At 45.9% G+C, this 26,727-nt stretch overlaps 1 protein-coding gene and 1 long non-coding RNA gene across 3 annotated transcripts in view; one reads left to right on the top strand and one right to left on the bottom strand.

Moving 5' to 3' along the window:
* The window catches only part of PDZRN3 (PDZ domain containing ring finger 3), a 249,820-nt gene that overhangs the window by 219,855 nt on the left and 3,238 nt on the right, over positions 1-26,727 (top strand). For both annotated transcript variants that reach the window (XM_043886647.1, XM_043886648.1), the window contains 5 exons: positions 6,772-7,019; positions 10,329-10,416; positions 20,996-21,094; positions 22,243-22,305; positions 25,466-25,567. In XM_043886647.1, coding sequence (XP_043742582.1) covers positions 6,772-7,019; positions 10,329-10,416; positions 20,996-21,094; positions 22,243-22,305; positions 25,466-25,567 — 600 coding nt within the window. The remainder of the gene's footprint in view (positions 1-6,771; positions 7,020-10,328; positions 10,417-20,995; positions 21,095-22,242; positions 22,306-25,465; positions 25,568-26,727) is intronic.
* The window catches only part of LOC122683094, a 256,521-nt gene continuing 247,522 nt past the window's right edge, over positions 17,729-26,727 (bottom strand). The window contains exons 5-6 of the long non-coding RNA XR_006337617.1: positions 21,933-22,122; positions 17,729-17,857 (exon numbers count right to left, since the gene is read on the bottom strand). This is a non-coding gene — a long non-coding RNA (uncharacterized LOC122683094). The remainder of the gene's footprint in view (positions 17,858-21,932; positions 22,123-26,727) is intronic.

The raw sequence follows: 26,727 nt of genomic DNA on the forward strand, positions 1-26,727 counted from the left end.
CATGATAGGCTTAAGTTTGACAGAAGACTCCTCTAATACGAGAATTACCCAGGTTATACATTCATCCATGTAGGGAGATCAGAATATGATAAGGAGAGGAGCTTCCAGTTGAAGACATACCAAACTTATGGAAATAATGTCAGGACAGGTAATTTAGAAATTCCCATGGACAAACCTCACTGAGGTTCTTACTGCTGACCAAATGCACCCACACGGATTTAAGTTCTTACTGCATCAGAGCCAAGGTCTCTGTGAGTATGGTGTTCTTATCCATGCACATCTCTGAAGTGAGTACTTTCTTCACACACATCTCTAAAATCAGTGCTTTTCACAGAAACATTAATTTGAACACCATTTGTTCATTAAGACCCATATTCCCTCTTAGCTACATAATACCTCCATTTTAGATAAGTTGGCCTTCCCTTTATCGAGCCCTAGAGCTATAAATTTGAAATAAATTAAGACAGGAATTTCCTGAATGAGAAAAGATTTTTTTAAAATCCAACCTCAATCAGGGCATGAAACCTTTTACTTTTCGTTGTGTATTTTATTATCGTCTATTGCTTCCAGTGGGATCTAAGTTTTAATTAGTTTGAAAACAGGTGTGATATTTTGCAGACTGCAATCACTGCCCCTGTATTTAATTAAATGAACCCTATAAAAGTTGGGTTTTAGCCTGGGGCATAATTTATAATAGGCCGAATTTGAAACTGCATAAGCACTTTATACTGGGGCCATTTGCACATGTAATAGAAATCGAGATGATTGCTATCTGCCGATCCTCAGAAACCAAATGTCTTCCCATAAATAGAAACTTATTTTCTAATTTAGAAAGGGTATGCCATGTCTTCTCTGAATATAGCTTAAAATATCCTGAACCGCTTACCATTTTGTGTAGGGAACTTTGAAGGCTTTCTGGCTCCTCTTTCGTTGTGCTGTGTATAGTTTTGTTGATTTACTTTTGGTTGTGCTGGGTCTTCCTTGCTGCACGGGCTTTTCTCTGGTTGCAGAGCGTGGGCTCCAGGGCACAAGGGCTTCCATAGAGCGTAGGCCCAGCAGCTGTGGAGCGTGCACGGGCTTAGTCGCTCTATAGCTCGTAGGATCTTCCTGGATCAGGGGTCGAGCCCGTGTCTTCACTGGCTGGCACTGAGCCACCAGAAGCCCCTGGCTCCTCTTTGGAAAGGTGTTTTCTGAAAGGGTATGACGGCAGTTTTCACCAATGGGATGTCTAGGTAGGCAGTGCAAACCAAGACTCTTCGTAATTCACTAGCTGAGTGTTCCAGTGTAGACTCGCCTCCTCGGCCAGATCAAGTCCCTCCCCTAGATGCCAGGGGGTAGTGCTACCCACAGCGCATTTCTTCTGACCATTTCATCAGTGGCTTTCTCGTGCCATCTTTCCCCAAGAAATTCTTCCAAGTGCTGTCCCTGCAGCCAAGAGGGGAGCAAGTCTCACTAAATAACCTCAGTAAATGCTTGATGAATGCATGAAAGATGGACAAGGGGACTATCGGTGAGATTTACCCCCAAATGGAGGAGCACCCCAGCTTTGCTTTAGTTCTCAGGGCCGTGGAATACATACTCGTGGGCGCCTCAAAGAGCCACAGTCACGCTGCCTAGGCTTCAGTGCAGCCAGGAAGGAATCGTTGCATGCCTGCAGCATCGCATCCCTGGAGATCTCCAGCTCAGGGACCTCTGTAAGTTCCCTCAGCATCCTGTCAGATTTTGCAGCAGCGCTGTTTTGCCCTGAGACAAACTGACTGGGTTTTCACCCTAATTGCACCTCCGTCCCAGGGGACCATCCTCAGCCTTAGGTGAATAACTTATGCATTTAATGTATAATAAAGTTTGCCATCAGCATTTCTCTTTCCAAAACATTCCATTTACTTGGTTTTAGAGCCGCATAAACTGTTTTAAAAAGCAATCTGCTCAATTGGGCGAGTTAATGATATTTAATTTGACTGGGCCAAACGTCACGGGATGAGCATCGTGCCCGTAATTGCAGCCATCATCGTCGCCGTTTGGCGTAATGTACATGTAATGCTAATCCCGGGAATAAAGGTTGTCGTTCTCAGTCGGCTGACGGCGTGCACCCGAGTTATCACCTCGCCGAGTCTCTCACTGATGTGATTCCAAGATGACAGCGTAATAAGTGTTATGTGCACAAGGTAATTCAAAACAAATTTGGCTGCAAAAATAGATTGTCTAGGAGAGTAAAGTCCCGCCTCATCTTATTCTCTTTTAGAAGAATGTACCAATGCCTGCAATAGCTTGTCAGGAAGTTTGTGTGGCAGGGGTCAAGTCCTGTAGAATTTATCTGTTGCACCCCCACACACAAGAGAATTCCAACCTGCAGACTGAAAACATTACTATGTATGTCAGCAACTCAGAAGCATTTGGGCTAGGGAACTTCACTGAAAAATAAGGAAGCCCCTCAGTATACTAATGTGTCTCCTAAGGCTACCTAAGCAGGCTGCATTTTGCTTCTCTGATTTGCAGACTGTCGTCTCCTGGGAAAATGTGGCTCTTCAGGGGTAGGATCCCTATTAGCCCTGGTATCTTAGTAAATTCTTATCATGTGCATGCTAGGCTGTAAAGTAGATTATCTCATTAAACTTTATAATAACCCTAAGAGGCATGACTCTATAAGTACATTTATTTTGCACACGAAGAAACAGACTCAGAATGGTCCAAAACAACAGTTTCTAACCCTGGTCCGATCCCATAGTTTGGGACCCGGGGCACTCCAGCCCTGAGCTGTAAGACAAGAGCGGGTCCCCTGGCTTGTGGAGGGGGCATATTTGAACTGTGCCTGATTAACATACACGTGAGGGCTGCTGAAACTGTTCCACCGGGTCCAGTGCTCTTTCTGTGGAACCCAGTCGTGAGCAGCGGTGACAATCTGATGGGTGATGAGAGGACATTTCACAGTCACCCTCAGGCTCCTGGCTTCCCAGAGGGCTTGCCACTCTTCTTTCTCTGCATCTTAGACCATGGGGATGTTGTGGGTGTTGTTGCATCAATGCCTTTTAATAATATCCTAAGTCGGAGAGATTCAGAAAAGCCTTCTTGTGTTTTTAAGTGTGCTCCCAGACACAGGGCAGCTCTTTGGCGCCGAGAATCTTCTTAGCAGAGACTGATGCAGGAGAGTCCTTCCTTTCATTTTCTAGGTACCATTTAAGCATCTGCTCAGTAGTTCTTTGTTGTTTAGTCGCTAAGTCATATCCAACTCTTTGCAACCCCACGGACTGCAGCCCGCCAGGCTTCTCTGTCCATGAGATTTCCCAGGCAAGAATACTGGGGTGGGTTGCCATTTCCTTCTCCAGCGGATCGTCCACACTCGAGGATTAACCCTACATCTCCTGCTTTGGCAGGCAGATTCTTTACCCCTGAGCCACCAGGGACGTCCTCAGTAGTTCTAGCGTTGGTTCCTAACACCTATACAAGTAAAGCAGCAGATGTCATCACTTTCCTATAAAAATAAACTTACTAAGATATAGTCCTTATCAGAAAAGCATGTTCACTCACCGTCAGGGGAATGTCAATGGGAACAAATAAGACATCCCTGTGTAACTTTCCAAAACATCTGTACGATAGCTGCACCAATCGGTGTTCTGGGCTGCAGGGAGTTAAGATCCAAGTTAAAATGGCCTAAAGCATAAAGATTGTGTTCTCAAATGTGACAAGAGCTTTGAGATTAAGAGGTTCTAAGCTTAGTCCGTTCATTTGCTCAATGACAGTCGTCAGGAGATGCCAGTTCTCCATTTTTCTGCTCTGTATCCCTCAGTATGTTAACCTGGCCTCAGAGACCCAGCTCCATCACTAAGCAAAAGAAACCAGACCTCCACACAGGCTAGAGCCAATTAAATGCACACCTCAGGCCTTCCCCAGGGGCAATGCTGTCTGATCTAGTGGAGAGGAAACACAATCCAAGCTCTTGCTGCAGAGAGGAAGCAGGAGGAACAAGAGGAGACACTTTTTCTCAGGCAGCTAACCTTTCTGCTGAGGTATTTGCAAGACCTTATTACGTGGGTAAAAAGTAAAGACTCCCAGGATGGCTTTTTTTGAGACACAACTTGAAGACTCCTTAGAAGAAAATCCCATGTTCATTCCCTTTTGGCAAAAGTCCTTGTATTATGGAGAAAGCACAGTTTTGACAAACCTGGCAGAGCCCATTCAAAAGTGGTACTGTCCTGAGTTTGCTGTGAGTAAAACTACCTTTAGTATCAGCCGTCACCAGCATGGAGAGCTGGCAAATGGCCAAACCAGTATCTCCTAAGGGTGCTGTGATGTGGCATTAACAGAATCCAGGGACAAATTTTGCTGTGACATCATAAATTCCTTTATTATCTGACTCTAGCTGTGAGGCATTAATGGAAGATAAGGCTCAGACAGTTCAGCCTCAGCATTCCGACTTGACTTTCATCCCCCCTACCTCATCCCTGGGCCCTCACAGTTCTCAGCTCTGAGCAGGGAAGGGGTCACAGTGCTCAACCGGTTTGGAAAGCTAGAAAGAATCCCTCCGTGTCCTTTCATTCTGTCCTCGGTGGAAAGAGAGTGAAGACAGTTGTGGTGTTAAATCCTGGCTTCCCCGTCTTTCAGGATGAGGGACTGTTAAGACTTTGATGGTTCAGCCATTGACTTATTTACTGGTGCACTCGAGGCATTTCACAGCTCCGAGTTCCTGCTCTGCCTAACTCCCTTATGATGATAGTAAATTACTTAAGTGGATTGACTCCAAATCATTAATAATCTCCACTGGCGTGATTCATTTGAGCTTCATTACAAGGAAAGAATCTGACATCTATTCCTCAACCTAACAGTTGTTTACAAGGCATTTCAGCCTCAGAGTTCCCGTCCCCGTAGGGCCGGAGTGAAAGGGCTGAGAACAAAATAGAAAAACTGCTGCACCGTCAGCATTCATGTGCAGCTTGGGTACCGAGAGACTGAAGTGCCTACCTCAGAGGATGGATCTGATTGTCTGTATGCTCTGAAGTAAATGCTGCTGAGGGCGGAAATGTAGAAGCCAGGCAGGAGAAGCAAGGTTCAGAGTTGGTTTGGGCATTTATAAACAAATGACATGAATTCGTCTGTGGAGCTGTCCAGAAAAGATCTGAGACTCTGGCGAACTCCTGCTAACATGCATTCTACAGAATATGATTCTTAGACCATCATTTTATACCTGACTTTAAAAAGTAGACCAACTTCTTGGGGTAAGACCAAAATATTTCAGAGTCTGATGAACTGCCATGCAAGTGCAATCCTTAGACCAAAGTATCAGAACACAGCATCACATTCCTTGGCCGTGGGGGGTGGGGCAGGGAAGGTAAATGAAATAGTCACGCTTCCGTGTTGCTGGGAATGACTTCATTTTCTAGATGTAAGGTTCTGGCTTCTCTTTCCTCTCCTGTAAGCTCTTCTAAAGAGAACCATGTTCGGTTAGTTTGGATTCTACCGTTGGAAAGAATCCTGCTCACAGCATCCAAAGTTGTGACCCATTAGTAACTAGCAAGGTCATCTCATGTGGTTTATTTGTGGCTGTAAGGGGAGGGGCATAAACATGCTTTGGTCCTGCTACCTTCCCAAGACTGATGAGAAAAGCGTTCAGAGGCATCTTCCTTTCAGTCACGCAGTAGACAGTGGGCGCTCAGGAAAGGCAGCCACAGCAAAGGACTCTGCACAGTCGCGGACAGCAGAGCAGTGAAGCTAGATGCTTTTTCCCAAACATCAGTCAAAGCATCCGGTCATCTGAGCTCCTCCTTGATCCCTGCCGTATCCACCTACGGCCTGATTATCACGGACTTAATATTCTCAATTGACTTTTTAAGCAAAAGCAAAGGCATTCATTTAAGAAGGAAATGTCACATCCCTTCCATGAAAGGAAAACTAATCTCACCTGACACGCACTGGGAAAATACACACCATTAAAAGGGAAAAATTAATTAATGCCCAGTTATTAATAGCTCGTATGGCGCAATTAAGGCTGGAGCCCGAGGCTGCTCCTTTCTCTCACAGGCAAGACTAGGAGGGGGTGAAACTGTGTAAAGACATTCCAGTAGGAAGCCAAGCCTTCCTCACCATGAGGCTTATTGTTTCGTGTCTGATCCACACACCTCCACACTCACCCGCTTCCCACCAGGCATTCCTGGGGAACCTGACACTGAGCAGTGAAGTTCGTGACACCCCCAAGTTTTCCTTTTAGCTGCTTATACACAAAAACCATCTTCCCAGCTTCTGCTTAATTCAGTTCAGTTCAGTTGCTCAGTCGTGTCCGACTCTTTACGACCCCATGGACTGCAGCACACCAGGCCTCCCTGTTCATCACCAACTCCAAGAGCTTGCTCAAATTCATGTCCATCAAGGCAGTGATGCCATCCAGCCATCTCATCCTCTGTCGTCCCGTTCTCCTGCCTTCAATCTTTCCCAACATCAGAGTCTTTTCCAATGAGTCAGCTCTTTACATCAGGTGGCCAAAGTATTGGAGCTTCCACTTCAACATCAGTCCTTCCAATGAATACTCAGGACTGATTTCCTTTAGGATGGACTGGTTGGATCTCCCTGCAGTCCAAGGGACTCTCAAGAGTCTTCTCCAACACCACAGTTCAAAAGCATCAATTCTTCAGTGTTCAGCTTTCCTTGTTGTCTAGCTCACACATCCATACATGGCTACTGGAAAAAAAAAAAGATAATGCTGTTAAATTCAAACAGAATTTTTAATCTTTAACAAAATCTGCTTAATTATAATCCTCTAAACCCTCTCATATTTTCCGACAGGTCAATGGCAAAGACTTATCCAGAGCAACTCACGACCAGGCTGTGGAAGCCTTCAAGACAGCCAAGGAACCCATCGTGGTCCAGGTGTTGAGGAGAACACCAAGGACCAAAATGTTCACTCCTCCGTCAGAGTCACAGATGGTGGACACAGGAACTCAGACAGACATCACCTTTGAGCACATCATGGCTCTTACCAAGATGTCCTCGCCCACCCCGCCTGTGCTGGATCCCTATCTCTTGCCAGAGGAGTAAGTCATGTGATAACACATCCTTTTCTTTTTTAACTTTTAAGGTTATTTTTACTGTTTTGGCTAGGCTCCATCTTCATTGCCACATGCAGGCTTTCTCTAGTTGCGGTGAGCAGAGGTTACTCTCTAGATGTGGTCCACGGGCGTCTCAGTGCAGTGGGTTCTCTCGTTGCAGAGCACAGGCTCTGGAGTGTGGGATCCTCCCAGACCAGGGATCGAACGGGTGTCCCCACCATCGCAGTGGATTATCAAGCAGTGGACCACCAGGGAAGCCCGTGATCGTGCATCTTGAGTGTGTTAGGGGTGGTACAGAAGTACAGGGAAGTCAGTTTTCTTCCTTTCTGTGTGAGGAGAAAAATGAACACGTCTTAACCGTTTTCCTCCAAGTTGCCCATGTTTCAGTTTATTGTTTACAGAGGCAATAAATTGAATCCTGCTCAAAACCGCCCCGACATATTAATTACTTTATTATAACCCTGGAGCAGAGTTATTCAAATTATAGCCAAAGAACAAAATTACTTACAAATGTCATAAAAGTTGTTTCAGAATAAAATTTAATCACCGCAAATGGCAGTGGAAAGGTTTGGTAGTTATCACTACAGGGAATGCTGATGGTTCTTTTAAGTAGACAGCAGAGCAAGTTGTGAGTGTAAACGGAGCCCTGGAGATGGTGCCTTCTGCTTTCTTGGGTCTCATTTCAAACCTGGATCCGTGGAATAAATCCACACGTGCCTCATATAAGTACTGCACTTACCGATTAAATAACAGCTGTGATCCAACACATCACAATAATTACTTTACATGACTCTCCTCTCACTGCACTTCCTGCCAGAGACATCGGGTAGTTCAGAGCCTTTAACTTGGCCAGACCTGATGCTCAAACTAATCTCTCACTGTGTAACATGTGTAGTTTGTTTGCCTGGGCCTTATTTTTCCTCTGTTAAAATGGGATCATAATAGTACCCATCATAATAGTACCCATCTCATAGAATTGTTGAAAGATTAAGTGAAGTCATGTGTGGAAAATTCTCAGCATGGCATATGGTAAGCACTGGATGAATGATAGCAGTGATCACTGTTGATTTAATCAGTGGTGTAAAACATGTAAGGAGGAAAAATGAGCAGGAAATTTTCTAAGGTGTCCCTGTGGCTTAAAAGATGTCCATCTTAAGGTGGCTTGTCACACATGATTTGGCCTGTCTGTGCGCAGGGGGCCCACTTTCCCGTCTTCACCTCTCTGGCTGATACTACAGTGCCTCTTGCCTCCTCCCATCTTGCTCCTGGTCCAGGTCGTTGCCTCCATGATGCCTTATTTCAAAGGGCACGTCCACCTCTTCTAGGGGCAGCCTCTGAGTGGTACCTGTCGGGTCTCTATTAGCAGCTCAGGAGTTGCAGCAAGCAACTCCAGACAGAGGCTGGCCTTTCATCGCATGGTTCTTCTGATGGTTAGCTGTCGTCAGAGCCCAGGGCTGGTTCCCCAGGCGTGGCAGAGGGAACTGGGCTGCAGCAGACAGCGCGTGGAGGAGGAGGGGGGCGTGCCTGTCTGACACGGGGCTCGCCAGCACCCTGCTGTGACCTGCTTCTCACGCCTGTCCCTTCTGTGCCCCAGGGAACCGCAGACTCAGCGGTTCCGCCCCCCACAAGCTGGCAGCCAAACTGAAAGGCAAGCCGGTCGCACCTCATCTCCCAGACCTCACCAACGATGCGCCAGAGCATCCCAGTTACTAGGAAACAACCAGACCATTCTCTGACTGCAGTCACTCAGATCAGTTATTTGACGTTTTAGACTCCAACTGCCTTTCATATTGATGAGGCTGTAAGGCTACTTCCGACTCTCAATGTTGAACCGTCACCGTCACAGGCTTTTTAGGAGCCAAACCCGCAATTTCCTCTTAAAGTCTAGTTAACTAGACATGACTCGCCCCTCCTCCCCCCAGGGGCTATTTGAGAAATGTCAGGAGAGTGCAGAGGTCAGCCCGGCCCCAGTCCTGGCTGCAAGGTCAGAGGACAGCAGGATTGTGCATCACGGGCTGAGCAGGGGGCGGGTGGAGGCACGTTAGTTGCCCTGAGGCTCGAGAGCCCAGGCCTTCCAGCCACACCCTCAGGGCTCACAGCCCTGGATGTGCAGGCAGCGTATTTGCCTGATGGGTTCAGACAATTGAAAGCCAGCCTTCATTTGAGTGACTGCTCCTGTCTGCTCTGTTGTTTCAAAACTTAATTCCCTGGGTGAGAAGACCAGAGTCCCCAGATTGCTGTGCTGACCTTTGAGAACCTGAAGGTTTGGGCCCCCAGCCGGTAATCAAACTGAAGCTCTCCGTCGGTGTCTGACACCTTTCAGAGCTGCTGCCTTGGCTCCGAGAGGTTCCGTTAGTGGTTCTGCCAAAGAGGCGGTGGGTTCTGTGACTTCTGCTTCACACATGTTAACCTAGAGAAACGCACGCCTCCATCCTTCTAGCCGTGTGTGTGTAGGGAGCGTGCATATATACATATATGCCTTGTATGCATGCAAGCACATATATTCCAGACATGTAGCTGTGCATGGATTGTGATGTCACATGTTTTTCTTATTGTGAGACCATCAAAAGGTGAAAAAAGAAGACTGTCCTAGATGACAGCGTAACAGTTTTGGCCACAGCCCTTTGAACCTAGGTCAGAGGCCGGCACATGTCTTTAAGTGTTGCCTGAAGTTGAGCTTTTTTCCTTCTCAGAGATAAAATCTAAGAATGAAGCCACAAGCAGTAACTATAACTCTGTGTGTGGACTAGAGACTGAGTTAGAAATTAGTTATACTGACTTGAATGATAGTGGGCCAGGGGGATGGCCACTGAAAGGAACAAAGCCAGTCTTGCTCTTAACCTGTATCTTTTTTTTAAATGTTTTTTTTAATTGAAGTATAGTTGATTTGCAATGTGATAATTTCTCCTGTGCAGCAAAGTGATGCAGTTATATATTGGTTTCCCATCATGGTTTATCACAGACTATTGAGCATAGTTCCCTGTGCTATACAGTGGGACCTTGTGTTTCCATCCTATATCTACTAGCTTACCTCTGCTAACCCCAACCTCCCACTGCATCCCTCCTCCTCAGCCTGCATCTTAACCCCTTCTTCCAGAAGAAATGGACATAAATGAAGATGATGGAAATATTATGAGGGAGGTCCTGACTATGCCGGGATATACAGCAAAAGAGACTTGAGAACTAAGACCTGAGGCTCTGAGAATTGCCCCGTGGCCCTGCTGGAGTTCCTGATGGGAAAACAGAGACTCAGAACTGCACGCAGGGCCTTAACGTCCTTTGGTCCTCTTTCAGGCATCCCTCAGCCCATGAATACTATGATCCAAACGACTACATCGCAGGCATCCATCAGGAGATGGACAGGGAGGAGCTGGAGCTAGAGGTAAGAAGAATGTCTATATCTCATGTAAACAGTCATTATTAAGGCAGTAAGTTCTCTATCAGCATATATTGAGATCATCGATGCTCATGTAAAGTATGCTTTTCATGGATTTTAGAAGAAGCATGTTTGGTGAGTCTAGAGCTGTCTGGAACACTGCTTTGCAAGAAGGGCTATTTAATAACCTTTACAGGACAACACTGCTTTTTGATGATCATTGTGACAATGCAGAGGTCGTTAAAAAGCTATCAAATACCTTGGGAGCTCAATTTATGGAGGACGGTGTGTAACCAGAAGTGGGGTCAGCTGCTCGCCGCTCAGAAGCCATTAAAGAGGCCAGGTTTGTGGCCAGCAACTGGGGGTGGGGAGGGTGGACGCCTGTCCGAAGTCAACTTCCCCCACTGACAATCGGGGGCAAGAACTTTTATAGACAGAGGCAGGGGCCTACATGTAGAAACAGCACAGTCGGCTCTGACAGTCATCTTGAGATGGATCACTGGTGGTCAGATCAGCATCGTCTTGATTGTTTAAAGTGCAGTCAGTCTTCACTTCCAGGGTCGGTTTGTTCCCATTTCCTTTTCCCATGTCCTGAGGCCAAGGAGTTGTGGCAGCTTATGTCATGGGTAGTCTGGTCATCCGATAGTTAACTTCTCCCACTTGGCATCTGTAAGGCTGTATCTCTAAGGCAGAATCCTAGGATATGGCTCAGAATATTATCTATAGCCCTTGAGAAGGAACTAAAGATCCTTGTGTGTTTGTATGTTAAGTCACTTCAGTCCTGTCTGACTTTTTGCTGCCCTGTGGACCATCGCCCGCCAGGCCCCTCTGTCCATGGGATTCTCCTGGCAAGAATACTGGTGTGGGTGGCCTTGCCCTCCTCCAGGGGATCTCCCTGACCCAGGGGTCGTACCCACATCTCTTATGTCTCCTGCATTGGCAAGAGGGTTCTTTCCCAGTCCTTGATTATGCTTAATGACTGAAGTATTATTTGGTCTCCTCTGACTATTTCCTTTGTTTCTGCATGTTGTCACTTCTCTGAGTAAACTAATTCTTTGGCTGAAGTTTTTCCACAGACAGAAGGCAGGCAGAGGACGTGGGTACAAGGACCCATAGAGTCCTGCTCCATTTCAGGTGTAGACTTTGCAATTCTTGGTATTAAGTTACACTCAGCCTTACAGTGGTGGATTCTTTACGGCCATCTGAGTTTCTAATGCCTGTGAGCATCTGATGGAAAGCTGTGGTCTCTCCCTGGAAAAATGCTCTTGTCTCTTAAGAGTGTGCATGTGGTTTCTGGAGGGTCACTGATTTCCCGCCATATCTGCCTTATATCATCTGGCTGTATCCAGACACCACCAGAACCAGCTTGCTTTCTCTTTCCCTTTAACTCAACCCAGCTTATTTAAAGAAAATTTTAAAGTAAATGCTTTATCACTTGCTGAGGCAGAAAATTCAGCATGAGTTTCCATGACTGTGAGGTGCCGTACAGTAAACACAGCGGACATGAGGCAGCGTTGTTAAATCCTAGAGCCTGTCACTGGTGCCGCCGAGGGCTGGACACCCAGGGCCCATTCTCTCCACTGCCTCCTGCTGCTTTCTCTTTGTCTAAGGAGATAGGTTGGTATCAAAGAAGTGTTGAGACTAGCCCAAATTGAGTCTTTCTTCCTAAACGAAGTAACTTTCTTTGCCTGAACTAAGGAAGTAACTTTCTTTGCGTGAACTGAGAACATCTTGCTTTGGACTGGAGCGGGCCACTCTGAAACACCTCCCTTGAGCCTCATTATTCAAAGTGTGATGCAAAAACTGGGGCAGCAGCGCCTGAGGGGTTGTGAGACATGCAGAATCTGGGCCCTCAGGTCTAGAGAATCAGAGTCTGCATTTTACCAAGCCCTCCAGGTGCTCCCGTGCACGTGGTGAGGTCCCAGGGGCCCTGACCTGAAGGCCACGGGCCCAGATAAGCCCCGCTTCCACCTGCCCTTGTCACAGGTCACGTGATTGAGGCTTTGTGAGCTTCCTTCCCTGCGGTGTGAAGCTGTGCCTCCCAGCATCTTGACAGCACCCGCACCATCTGTGCAGAGTGAGGTCTCATGGACTAGAGATGACTAAACCCCTCATGGACATTCAGGACTCAGCTCAGACTTCTTCCCATTCATACATAGGCAGCACAGAGAGTCTGCATGCGTGCTTGTGTTCATTTCTGCTCATCTGCTTTTACTGAGCATCTTACATTAGATATCTAGTTTGGCACTAGAAATGCAAAATCAGGAAGTCGTCACCCTGCTAGCCCTTCAGGAGCTCCTAGTACCTACTTTGGTTTCTAGCTGTTAGCTTAGACACGAGTTTTTCATCTAGAGAACAAGACAGTGGCCACTCTCCATCTGTAGCTCCTTTGAGCAGTTACCATGAGGTACATTGAGTCCACACCAGGCAGGAAGACAGCTTTTACGCAGGGACTTCTGTTGATAGCAGCTTAGATGTTTCCAGGTTATTTCTGTTTACTTAGTGCCATCTCCTAAAGCAAACCTGCTGGTTTTGGATGAGCGGCCCGTCCTCAGATCAGAGGTCAAGACTCTGGGAGATTCTTCCTAAACCTCCCTGGGGCGGCTCACCAGGAGGAAACAGTGTCTATACCTCCAGGAAGGCTCTGTTTTTGGAGGCGTGTCTTTGGGAGGCAGCCCAGTCAGTTCAAGAAGGTTAATGACCAGCAGCCAGTCAAGAGCTGGGCTTCCGAAAGGAGACCCGGTTTTCAAGGGGAATGGTGGGCACTGTCATCCCCACTTCCTTACAGGATTTCTTAGCAGAGACAGGTTGTTGATGGTTCGAAGTCCCATCGGCCTGTTGTACTCCCCCCCACCCCCACCACCAACCCAGCCTTGCTGTGAATAGGGGGCCAGTCTCAACTGTTCATCATCTCAGTTGGATTAGATTAACATCTGCAGCTTTTGAAAGATAACTATTTCCATGGATATTATATAGGAGGAAAATACATGAGTGTTTGGGGATGTTATGGAAGCAAATACACAGAGAAAAACAGATGTTCTGTCTTTTAAAGTACACAAAATGATCATATTTAGGTAAGCATCAAATCCCTGTTATTTTGAAACTGCTTAGTGTTAAAAGAATTACACCCAAGTATGCCCGAGGGTTGAGCCGCCAAATAATTACCCATAAATTTTCAGGTACTGAACACCTGCTCTGGATCTTCCTATAGGCAATTAAGAAAGAAACTAGACATCTGAAGAAGGCTTATTTCCCTCAGTCTAGTGTTTCCGTTTCCCAGTGGATCCGTTGGTGGCATCCTAGCCGGGCTGAGGCCGCCGTCACCTCTGCTGTCCTGATGTCATTTTGAGATCAGAAAAGGAGAGCTACACTTTCAACAAGGGGACTAAAATGAGCTCCGGACCAGGTCTCAGAGCGAAACATCAGTAGATCACGAGGGACGTGAGGCCATCCTAGAAATAAATACAGGCTTTCCCCGCCAACCCATGTGCTTCTCTGCAGCCTTGAAGGCACAGCATCAGGGCGCCTCCAGGGAACCGTCTCACTGCCCTCGCAGTTTCATAGGCACTTGCCCATCCTTCTCCTGTTCCCCTGCGTCCGGAACCTTCCCCCAGCTCTGCTCTTCTCCCCCGGGTCCTGGCCTCACTCAGCATGGCTCATCTCCAGAGAAGCTTCCTTCCCACTCTCAGGCAGCCCTGGCCCCGCACAACCATCCTCCTGCTCAGACAGTGCCTACGGATAGCAGCCACCCAGCCAACATGTGTTGAATAAAGGCCTTGTTACCCAGCCTCAAATGTAGGGTCCTTGAAGGAAAGTGCAGTCTTTTTAGAGGCATCTCTATATCCCACATGGTGCCACGCATACAGAAAGCATGTAGAGGATTTCTAGAAATATGCACAGAACTTCTGGATCCATAAGGTCTTAAGAGTTATACTTGGGAAACCAATCTTCCTTGAAATGAATAAGCCACCAATGTCCGTCTCTGGGACCTCCCCTCTGATTAAAGTGGCTGCCGTTGAAACCAAACGCTTGAATCAACCAAGGTGGAGTGGCGCTCTTACTTTTCTTAATTGAGCTATTGTGTCGATTTCATCTAAAATGTCAGGCGTAGCTGTTCATTTTTATCCAGCAGTCCATCTAGACCAGTGAGCAACAGGACAACAGTGGTGGGGGAGCTGTAATCCAGGTAATGGTAATACATTATTCATACCAGTTTGATTAATGGTCGTCTTTGTGATCGTATCTCCATCCTCAGAGATAGTACGTATTGATGACACCTATGCTTTCCGTGATGTGCTCAATCGTCTAAGCCTTTACCTCTAGCTTGGAGTGAGAATGAAATGTTAAGAATTTACAAGTCACCTAGTTAGTCTGAAGAATAGCAGTTTCCACTGAGCTCCAAAATGCTGTCTCTGGGGATAAGATTAGCTGAGAAGTTTCAGAGAGGTGAAATGACTTTCCCAGGGCAGCCTGACTTGCAATTGGCAGAGCCAAGTTTATTTTTTATTTGGATCTTTAGTCTGCCTTGGACTCTCAAGCTAAGTCTTTCAGTTTTGTTGAGCATCTACCATGTACAGTACATAATAGATAAAGACACTACTCTTTCTGTACAATTCATTATTCAATTATTATTGCATTACTGTAATCTTCTTTATGAGCAGCCAAAGTAAATTCAAAATCTATACAAATCCCAAGACAGTTTCAGCTCTTACACTGTGTTTCCAGAGCTCCTGAAGACAAGAGCTCTCATGCTTAACCATTAGCAACTAGGCTCTTCTCTATGGTGGGGGACCAGTCTCTGGAAATGGGAGTTTCCACAGCGAAGTCGTATCATGTGCCTTTTTTTTAAATGCCAAGAGATTCCACATGTTAATATAAACCATCATTCCGTTCTCTGCACTCTTTATTAAACTTTCAGTTTTGGCTGTGCTTGTCTTTGTTGCTCTGCGGGCTTTTCTGTGGTTGTGGCAAGCAGGCCTACTCCGGTTGTGGCGCTCAAGGCTTCTCACTGCAGTGGCCTCTCTCGTTGCGGAGCACAGGCTCTAGGGCACCGGCTCAATAGCTGTGCCGCACGGGTTTAGCTGCTCTGCGGCCCGTGGGATCTTCCCGGATCGGGGAATCGAAACCAGGTCTCCTGCATTGGCAGGCAGACTCATTACCACTGAGGCACCAGGGAAGTCCTCTTTGTGCTTTTCTGAACTTCTGTAAATGTTTAAAAAATTTTTTTAATTTTATATTATAGTTGAATAACAATGTTATTTTCAGATGTATAGCAAAGTACTTCAGCTATACATATACAAGTATCTCTTTTTTTCCAAATTGTTGAGGATATTACAAAATACTGAGCCAAGTTCCCTGTGCCATGCCAGGTCCCTTTTGGTTATCTGTTTTCAATATAGACGTGTATACATGTCAAACCCAGACTCCCAATCTATCCCTCCCCCGGATCCCTCCCAACTGGTAGCCATAAGTTGATTCTCTGTGAGTTTGTTTCTGTTTTGGAAATATGCTCATTTGTTTCGACTAGATAGCACCTACGAGTGATATCACAGGCTATTTGTCCTCTGTCTGAGCTCCTTCACTTAGTATGGTCATGTCCAGGTCCATCCACGTTGCTGGAAAAGGCATTATTTCATTCTTTTTTATGGCTAAGTCACATTCCGTTGTATATATGTACCACAGCTTCTTTACCCACCCATGCATCCCTCTGACAGCAGACACTTTGGCTCCCTGCATGTCTTGGCTATTGTAAATAGTGCTGCAGTGAACGTTGGGATGCAAGTGTCTTTTCAAATTACGGTTTTCCTCCACACAGAGGCCCAGAAGTGTGACCGACACATGCGGTAGCTCTAGTTTTTTAAGGAACCCCCGTATCATTTTCCCATCATGGCTGTTAACAATTTATCTTCCCAAAAACACTGTAGGAGGGTTCCCTTTTCTCCATGCCCTTCCTCTCCAGAATGTATTGCTTGTAGACTTTTTGGTGATGACTGTTCTGACTGGTGTGAGGTGATACCACCTTGTAGTTTTGATTTGCAGTTATCAAATAATTAACAATGTAGAGCATCATTTTAAGTGTTTTCAAAAAAACAAAAATATCCAAAAAGCGTATGTTGACTTTACCCCTCAAAGCCGGCTTCTTGAAGGTCCTCCCTGGTTAGCATTTTTTCAGTTACCTACTCCACCATAACATTTCTGGAGGCCAGATGTCTTTTACAGCCCCGCAGGCCTTGTGACTATGAAGTACCCCCAGCACAGGTTTTCAAGTTGTTGTTACAGGAAATGTCCACGGGCGACAGCACTTCTTGATGCCCCATTCAGGTTATTTGGGCATCAGGCATCCAAGATAAAGTTGTGTTCCTGGTTTGTAGATTCCAGTGAAATGGGCCAGAAAAAAGACCCCAGGGCTTATGTCTGGGTACTTCTTTTCCCTTACCATGTACCCCCAAGACAATCCCAAGCCCTCCCATAACTGAGATGCTGAGGATACTGTCGTACTTTAGTGGGGCAACTCCAAGGAAGGGGCTGCCAGGGGAGCAGCTGCACCAGGAGACTTGGAGAGCAGGTACTTTTCTGAGCTCTTGTGGCCCAGAGGTCCACTGTCCTTTTGTGCACTAGGCTTGGCTGAGCTGTAGGAGGACCCACCTGCATCTGGAGGTTGGAGTCCTGTCCACGCGGGATGGGGCAGTCCAGGTCCAAGTGGGGCTCGTTTGCAGGCCCGTCCTCCCCAGCCTCTTTATTTCCACCACAGTGGTGCCCTCTGGACCCAAGGTTCCTCAGGCTCCAAGGACGTGACAGCAGCCCAGGTCACCAAGGCCCGAGGGAAGTATCACTGACTTGTCTTTATTTTTCTTTTTAGATTGTTTATTTTATATTGGAATGTAGTTGACTTACAGTGTTGTGTTTATTTTAGGGGTACAGCCAAGTGATTGATTTATACATATACATAAAGTCAATCTTTTTGGGTTATTTTCCCATATAGGTTATTACAGAGCGTTGCGTTCCCTGTGCCGTACAGCAGGTCCTTGCTGATTATCTGTTTCACATGTATCACTGGGTACACGTTAATCCCAGCTGCCTCCTAACTTATCCCTCCCTCCCCACCACCCACCTTTTCCCTTTGGGGACCATGAGTTTGTCTTCTAAAGTTGTGACTCTGTATTTTGATAGGCTATATGTCATTCTCTGACTCCATCTGCTTAGTATGATCATCTCCAGGCTCATCCATTTTGCTAGAAAAGGTATTAGTTCAGTTTTTTTTTTCAATCGCCGAGTCATAGTCCATTGTATAATGTGCCATATCTTGTTTATCCATTCGTCAGTCAATGCATCATTTGGTGGCTTCCATGTCTTGGCTGTTGTAAACAGTGCTCCAGTGAACATCGGGTGCATTTGTCTTTGGGAATTTGTTCTGAGAAAGTTCTTTCTGGTTATAAAAGTAACAGACCTGTTGGAAGAAATTGGAAGAATCAGAAGGGGAAAGTCCAGAGAAAGAAATCATCCCACCAGTAGCAATATGAACTAGTGTCCACTTCAATAAGTAATTGTTCAACTATCTGGCAATCAAAATATTGATGAAAATGGAGTAGAAATGATTTTCAAGTTAGGTTTTTATCAAAATCATACTGATTGTAGATTTCACACTGCTTACATTACTGGCATTAGGCCAAATGAATATCTTTATTTTTTAACACATCAGACCTCCATCTCTCACATTCCTTATGAGTCTTCCTATTTCCTACTTGAATACTCTTAGCACATCATGCTGTTTTTCCCCCAAGACATCAGTTCCAGACATTTCACTTTCCTGGGTTCTTAAATGGAGCCCTCAATTCTAGATGTGTGTTACAGTCATGCTTCTCAGACTAACAGTGGTGAAAGTCCAGGATGGCCAGGTTAGGTGGCTGGTTAAATTTTTAACATGTCACTGACCAATATATGTGATTCTACCAAAGCAAGACTCTATATAGCTCCCCCCTTGCCTCTTCAGCTCAGTAATACCCAGTCTTAAGCCTTAGTCAATGAGACAAGTCTGAAAATCTTATCCTTAGCTATCAGGGCAGTGTCTCAGTACTATAAAAGATTCCAAACCCTACCCTCGGTTTCTGCCCTTACCTCATCATGACCCTGACGCATACTTCACATCCTATTAGAATGAAGCCCAGCAGAGCTCTCGTACCTTTCAGCAGAGCTCTCGTACCTTTTGATCTTTCTTAAGAGCTATCCCCCTTGGTGGTCGATCATTATATGAAAACTATAACCTGTATTATGATTTTTTACTCTGATAGAAGTCATATCACAGTATTTGTTGTTTTTCTTAGTTGCTTCTTAAAACCTCTCCAGTTACCCTTCTCCCTGCTTTGGTTGCACATGTTCTTGTTCCAGAACCAGCTGGCTTCTTTCTACCATGAAGCCGGGGCTCAGGGGCGGCAGTGGTACATTTGGACCCGAACAAGTCGTCATGAAATCCCACGGATTTCCACCACCTCTTGTAGTGGTGGTTTAGTCATGTCCGACTCTTCTAGGATCCCATGGGACTGTAGCCCGCCAGGCTCCTCTGTCCATGGGATTCTCCAGGCAAGAATACTGGAGTGGGTTGCCATTTCCTTCTCCAGGGGATCTTCCCGATCCAGGGATCGAATCCACGTCTCCTGCATTGGCAGGTGGGTCCCTTACTGCTGAACCACCAGGGCAGCCCACATTACCTGTTAGGAAGCGCTAAAACGGAGCAAATCTTCCCTTTGTCTGTCGCCCAATGAAGTGTGACCTGAGGTGGAGACTTGGGCATGCGGTTGAAATGTGAGGATGCTGTGAGACCACTACGTGGGCGGTGTGCAAATGGGCTATTCCACAGGATCTGTAAAGAATGCGCCCTTGCGGTTAAACCTGTGCCGCCTGTGATTGCTTAGTCTTTTCCTCCAAACACAGGGAAAGATAATAGGATTTCATTTCTGGGTAATATACCAGATTGCTGAAGCTTTAATGAGGAAGTCACTGAATTAATTAACATGTCAATATTCAGAAAATAAAATTATCTTAATTGGGGGTGGGGGGACGTGAGAAACATACACACTTGGCTAGAAATAACTGCAGTGACTTCGGCTAGGACACCACCTGCCCACAGTCGTCATCCTCACTGTTTCCTGTAGACCTGCTCTGGGCCAGGCGACGTGCCGGGAGCTCGGCCGTCTTGTCTCAGCCACTCTTCAGCCTGTCCAAGCGGCACGATGACATGCCCCAGTGAGGAAGCAGGCGTAAGATACAGTCACAAGCCCACAGAACCCTATGGTGAAGCTGCTAGAAAGAGCTGGGAGCTGCGCTCAGAGCCCCAACTCGTCAGCAGCACTTTATGCTCGACATCAGCCATAAAGCCTGCTGAAGGTATCAACCAGAGCTTGGCAATCTTCACTTAAAAGTTGCTCAAGGCTTCCCAGGATGCTGAAGTAAAATCCAAGCTCCCCACACTGGCCTGGTGGCCCCATCACGTGACCACCCTCAGGGCACCTCTGTTTTCCTTGCTCACAGGGCCTTAGGGCCTCCAGTTCTTCCACCTAGAAAGTGTTCGTGGTATTGGGCACCGGGGAAGGGGGTTCAGGAGTGTCTGCTACATAACTGCTTTGAGCGTCACTACAGAAACCACCATATCCTCACCACCATCCAAGAAGAGCCAGGAGTGAGGAAATAGTCCCCGAGACAGGCCCCATCTCAGAGCCCCTCCTGGTTAGTAAGCAGCTAGCACTGAACACCGGGCCAGGGGGTCTGCCTGGAGACTTACCAGCAGGCGGCCCCTGGCACAGGCCTGTACCCTGGTGCTGTGGAGTCTTGCCTGGGCGGCCGGCAGTGCGGGGAGACGGAGCCTGGGAACGCTTTCAGAGAACCAAGCCTCTTGTTCCCAAGGCTCCAACCGTTTTCAAAGTTGAGACTTCATTCCGAAGCACAGTTTAATTGTCAAATACAGTGGCGCTGCGTGTGCCCATGTGTCTCACATTTGGGCTCGCTTCGCTTTTATCTTATTTAATTTGTTGTAATAGCGTCTGAAACTAATTTCTCGACTGTAAATATCACAGCTGTTGTGGAAAGCATTAATTGCATGCTATCACGTTACCGTCCTTCCTTGGATCAATTTATGTGTAATCTGTTTGCAAGTTCTATTACTGCACATATTAAGGGAACGCAACATGAAATAATCTAACCAAACACATTGGAAACATTTGTACTGAAATGGCTGGATGGTTTGGGGTTTGGAAATATTCTCGTTGGTGGCAGACATTGAAAGAATGCTTTTGAAAAGGCCGACCCCAGAAGTCTCGATGCTGAGTGAAATATGGATAATTTTTCTTTGGTGGGATCAATAAAATAACTATTTTCAAAATGACTCTATATTGACTGAAAGGTCAGAAATGCCCTAGGCATTGATCTCTTGCCTATAATCACCTTTTGTTTAGTAAGTTAACTGCTCTGCCCACAGCAAATGCAAAGAAATCCAGTTCATCATTTAAACAAAATGTTTTTTAAAACATCTGACGTCCTCCCAGCCATCACTGCCTGTTGGAGTCTCACAGGGAATGCCCTTTTCTTTGTCTAGGAGGTGGATCTCTACAGAATGAACAGCCAGGACAAGCTGGGTCTCACGGTGTGCTACCGGACAGATGATGAAGATGACATTGGCATCTATATAAGCGAGGTATTGAGGCTCACTTTTTATAACTATCATAGCAGGACACAGAGGCTGTATTCTTTCTTTCCTTTTAATGTGTTGAGCAGCTCTGGCTTATTGAGATGTCTTTGGAAAGACACAGGCAGATTTCTTTGTCCCCTTTATCACACTCCATGGAACTACCCTACATAGGGGTTAAGTTCTAATGTTGGCGCATAAGGCAAAATTACCCTTCAGAAGCCTGCAAATCGGCCATAAAATGGAGCCGTTTACTCGGTTTTGTGTATTCAACCCCGAGGGAAAAGTAGATTCCCATTTCCCATTTCCAGTTCACTAAGTGAGATGGGGGAGGGAGTCATTTTCTTTTGCTAGAATGTGTATCATTGAGTTCACAGTGCAACTTCAAAGTATTGGGTTGGCCCAAAAATTCACTTGGGTTTTTCCATCAGATGCCATGGAAAAACGCAAATGAACTTTTTGATGAATCCAATACATAGACGGAAGTTATTTTCATCTTCCCAGAGAAGCCAATGCAAAGCAGATGATTTCAGTATGGATACCTCACCATGCAGCCCATCTTTATTAGCACACAAGCCCCATTCTATCAGGAAATAAAATCCATCTCGATGGGATGAACCCAGGGATGTGACTACTAGGCTTTCTGCCCATCCCGTTGAGTAGACTTCGTCCACTAAGCTTAAGCTGGCCCACCACTGCTGCATTTGGGGGTCTCTCTCTAAAGTGCAATGCCACTTGTCTCAACTAGATTCTATTCGTAAAGTTCCTTTCCAAAATTTAATATACACATTTGGCAAAATAATGAAAATATGGCTGCTAGACCACATAATGAAAGGTACCCTTTCACCTGTAGGCCAGCACATTTGCTTTTCCTCTCTGGGTGGAACAACTGTTTCCTTGCCTCTGCATCCCCTCAGGTGGGCAGGGTCAGCAGGGTTATGGGGCAAGAGTCCAGGACCATGGCCTGCAAAGGGCTTGGAAACGTATCAGTCCATGTTTGTGTCTCCTTGCACGACACTGGAGTCCTGTTTATTTCTCTGTAAAACAAAAACAGAGGGATGAGCATGATGGCGTGTTAGACAGAGGCAGATTTTGGACAGTGCTCTTGTTTATTTTCGTGCATGTCTGAGTTACCCACTCAGTGCCGTGTGTTTCAGATTGACCCTAACAGCATCGCGGCCAAGGACGGGCGCATCCGAGAAGGAGACCGCATTATCCAGGTAGGTCAGCATCCTCTGTTCCTTCACTAAAATGCAGACTGCTTCAGATCATAGCTTTAGGGTTAAAATGCAGAAGTTAACAAATAGCTATCAGTATCGCAAAACTAGATGTGTGGTGAGGCAGACCAGTTAAATTAGAGCCGAAGTCCCAGCTCTGGAAAACACCAGGACACAGGGCATGGTGGGGCCTGAGACAAACGGGAGAGAGGAGGCCCCATCTAAACAGGCAAGCCGCCCCTGCGCCTTACACCGTACAAGTCAGCTCGTCTCACTCCGTCCTCCTCTCTGGACCAAAGACAACACAGGCCAGATCAGGTCAACAGTTCTCGTGACCCCAAATAATGCTCATGTTAGCTTTCTCTGAAGGATTCATTTTGGGCCAAGCATTTCAACTTTAAGCAGTCTTTTAAACTTTCAGACTCAGCAGGTAACTACTATATAGAATGGCTTTTAAGAGTACTTTATCTGTAAACGATATCTGTTGTTCTCTGGAGTCGAAATGAGGCCATCTGAATACAGAGACACAGATGTAGAGAATACATGCATTTCAAGGGGGAAGGGGAGGATAGGAGAGATTGAGAGACTGGGATAGACACATATCCACCATTGATACGAGGTAGAGACTAGAGAACTAAGAAGAACCTCCTGTATAGCACAGGAAACTGGACTTGCTGCCCTGTGGCGGCCTAGATGGGAGGGGAGGTGCACATGTGCACTGCAGAGTCCTTCTGTGCGGTGGGAGCTAACACGGCGTTTTAAAGCAACTGTGCTGCAATAAAAATTAACATAAAGTAAACCATTTGTTCCTCTTGTAGCTAGTCTGTTTTTAATTGTTAAAAAAATTAAAAACCAGATAACATCTTTTGTTGGTGTGTGGTTGCTTTAAAATGTGTTCCTTTATGGTTTATTACAGGATATTGAATACAGTTCCCTGTGCTATACAGTAGGACCCTGTTATTTTAGCCGTTACATATACAAACTTCAACAACCCATTCCTCTCCTTTCTCCTGGCCAAGTAGCAGTCTATTCCTACATCTCTCAATCTGTTTCTGCTTTATAAATAGCTTCATTTGTGTCATAGTTTAGATACCACATAGAAGCCATCATACGGTATTCATGTCTCTCTCTCTGACCTACTTCACTGAGTATGATAATATCTATTAATAGCTGCATCCATGTTGCTGCAGATGGCTTATGTTTCATTCTTTTTATGGCTGAGTAATATTCCATTGTATGTAAGTACCACCTCTCTATCAGTTTATCTGTCAGACTTTCATTGGCATTTAGTTCTTTACAATGTTGTTCATTTCTGCTGTGGAGCTATACGTGCACCTACATCCCCTGTGTCCCCACAGGGCACTGAGTCCCGTGTGCTGTAGGTGCTCACTCGTTACCTATCTCATACATAGTATCAATAGTGTGCACATCTCAATCCCAATTCATCCCACCCCACCCCTTCCCCTCTTGGTGTCCATTCGTTTGTTCTCTACATCTGTTTCTCTACTACTGTATTGCAGATAAGTTCATCTCTACCATTGTTCTAGTTCCCACAGGCATGAATTAATATATGACATTGGTTTTTCTAACTTACTCTATATGATCATCCCTAGGTCCTCCAAATGACACAATTTCTTTCCTTCTTAGGGCTGAGACATACTCCCTTGTACATATGTTCCACATCTTTATTCCTTCCTCTGTTGCTGGACAGTAAGTTGCTTCCAAGTCCTAGCTCTTGTAAAGAGTGCTGCTATGAACATAGTGAAGTGAAGTCGCTCAGTCATGTCTGATTCTTTGTGATCCCATGGACTGTAGCCTATAAGGCTCCTCTGTCCATGGAATTTTCCAGGCAAGAGTACTAGATTGGGTTGCCATTTTCTTCTCCAGGGGATCTTCCCGACCCAGGGATCGAACCCATGTCTCCCACATTGCAGGCAGACGCTTTACCGTCTGAGCCACCAGGGAAGCCCCATGAACATAGGGATACATGTATCTTTTTGCATTAGTGTTTGGTCTGAATATATATGCCCAGGATTGGGATTTCTGGATCATATGGCAGTTCTATTATGGCCTTTTTAAAATCTCACAGAAATTGAGATGGTTTTTTTATGGGTAGAAGGCTTACCTTGTACTTCTGCTCATTCCTGTCTTCTCATTTATAATTCACTGTGTTTATATCTATCACTACATACCTCACTAAGTAATTTTCATTTCTTTTTCCACTGCTTATTCTATACTTCCCTGGACTTCAAACCAACTTTCATTCCTAAAGGGGCTGAATCCTCAGTAGTAACTGCTTTTTCAGTTGCTTTAGTTTTCCACAAGCATCTACCACTGGGTATGGAAACCCTGAGTTCCTTACCTGCCCTCTCTGCCTTCACTGTGCTGCAGAAACCACACTTGCCCTTGTTAACCAAGATCCATGACGCCCTTTGCTGTTATAAGGCATAAGACTCAGATGGAAGGCTCAGTCTTCCAGCTCATAAGTGGGACCACTGCTGTGTCCCCTGGAGCTGAGACCTTCAGACAAGCAGAGCTCAAAGGAGCCAGGACAGGAAGCAAAAATCCTGCAAGAGAGGGATCAGGTGTGATGGTGAGATTGTATAAATACAAGTATTGTATAATACTGTTTATATGTATAACCTAGAAAAATGGTACAGATGAACTTATCTGACTTTATGTCCCACCTAAAGAAGTTGGTGTCAAACTTGGAACACAAAACACCCTAAATAATTCTATCATATTCACATCAGACCATTGCTTCTTTTGTTCTTTTCATTGCTTATTTTTAAAAAATATCAGTAGTCGTGCTTTAGTATATACTTCTGCCTGAGTATATTTAGTTCTGTCTTGTTAAATTGCTTAGATGCTTTCCCTCTTCACAACACTGCGGTCTCTCTCAGTGCTGCCTTCTGGAGTCCCAGTTACTCCTATTCACACGCCTCATCTTGTGAATTACTCCTCTGGAGGCTGTCTCCTACAGTGAGAGAGTTCACCAGACTGAACAAGGCCTTTCCTTGTGAAAACCAGCATTCTTTTCAGCCTGCCTGAAGTTCTCTGTTCCAGCTGTGCTTGGGCAATGGATACAGGCTTGAAACAGTAGACAACTGTTTTGCACAATCTAATCATGCTACCGTCCACCCCTCCACCTTTTTCTTTGTAGATTAATGGGATAGAGGTACAGAATCGTGAGGAGGCTGTGGCTCTGCTAACCAGTGAAGAAAACAAGAACTTCTCACTGCTAATTGCCAGGCCTGAACTCCAGGTAAGGTGGCTTCCAGCACATAGTCTGTAGTTCTAAAATCACCAACAGAGTTCCTGCCCTGCAGAAAATATATTGAATCGGAACTTGAAGGTACCCTGTGCCCCGAAAAGGTAATCTGACTTCCAATCTATCTCTTGCTTTGGCCTTTTAAGGATGGTGCAGATATCCACCTTGGCATTTACACTGCATGCCCAGAAGCTTCATTAATGCAGGGAGTGTAATGAAGGAAAAGAGGAGGAAACATAACGGCACGGAAAAAAAACACAGCCAGGGTCATGCCCATCAAAATGTTTGACTGCCCAAGACCCTGACCACTTCTGTGTGGGTCTCATTTACAGTGGCAGAGTGGGACAAACGTACAGCATGATGAGTATAGTTACCAACACCGTAATGACTACTGGAAATTTGCTAGGAGTAAAGTTCAGGTATTCTCATCACACACACTAAATAGTAACTGTGAGATGATATGTTAATTGACTGTAGTCATTATTCCACTATGCATATCAAATCATCATGATGTACATCTTACCCGTAATACAGTTTTTACTTTTAAAAAGCAAAAGAAACATTACGAAGCAGACTAAAGGGCCAAGTAAGAAATGTGACTGGCTTTGGGGGTTGTGTATGGTCGGAGGTACAGCTGCAGGCCAGGTCTGTAGATCTCAGACCCCCTACTAGTCTGCTCTTTACAAGCAAAAGAGACAAGAGCCTGGTAAAGGTGGCAGGCTCTTGCCCAAGACTAATAGGTAGTTAGCAGACCTCCCTTTGTTCATCAGAAAGAACTCTGTCCCGAACTGCCCATGCTTTCTCCTTGGGGCCTGCTAAGCTTGGGTGTGGGCCTACCAGCAGGAGAGGAGCCAGGGCTGCGGCCCTCTGAGCCCCTAACTCGGTGGCCTCCTTCGCTGAAAGTAGCTGAGGTGCATGCAGGCACTTGACCCTGCAGCAGTAAAGCGGGCCACAGCCCCGCCCCTGGACATGTGTAGGGTGGGAGGGGGCTTTACCTTGAGGATGGGGTCAGTGACGTTCGCAGAGTCAAACAACAGGCAGACTGCATTGGGATGACTCCTGGAGGAAGCCTAGAAATGTGATTCCCCAAGGTAATGTCCTTTCCTAAAAATAAATAAAACGGAAGCAAAAAGGGCCTCTTCTGAAGCCTGTGT

This window comes from Cervus elaphus, chromosome 24, assembly GCF_910594005.1.
Source record: "Cervus elaphus chromosome 24, mCerEla1.1, whole genome shotgun sequence".
NCBI classification, from domain to species: domain Eukaryota; kingdom Metazoa; phylum Chordata; class Mammalia; order Artiodactyla; family Cervidae; genus Cervus; species Cervus elaphus.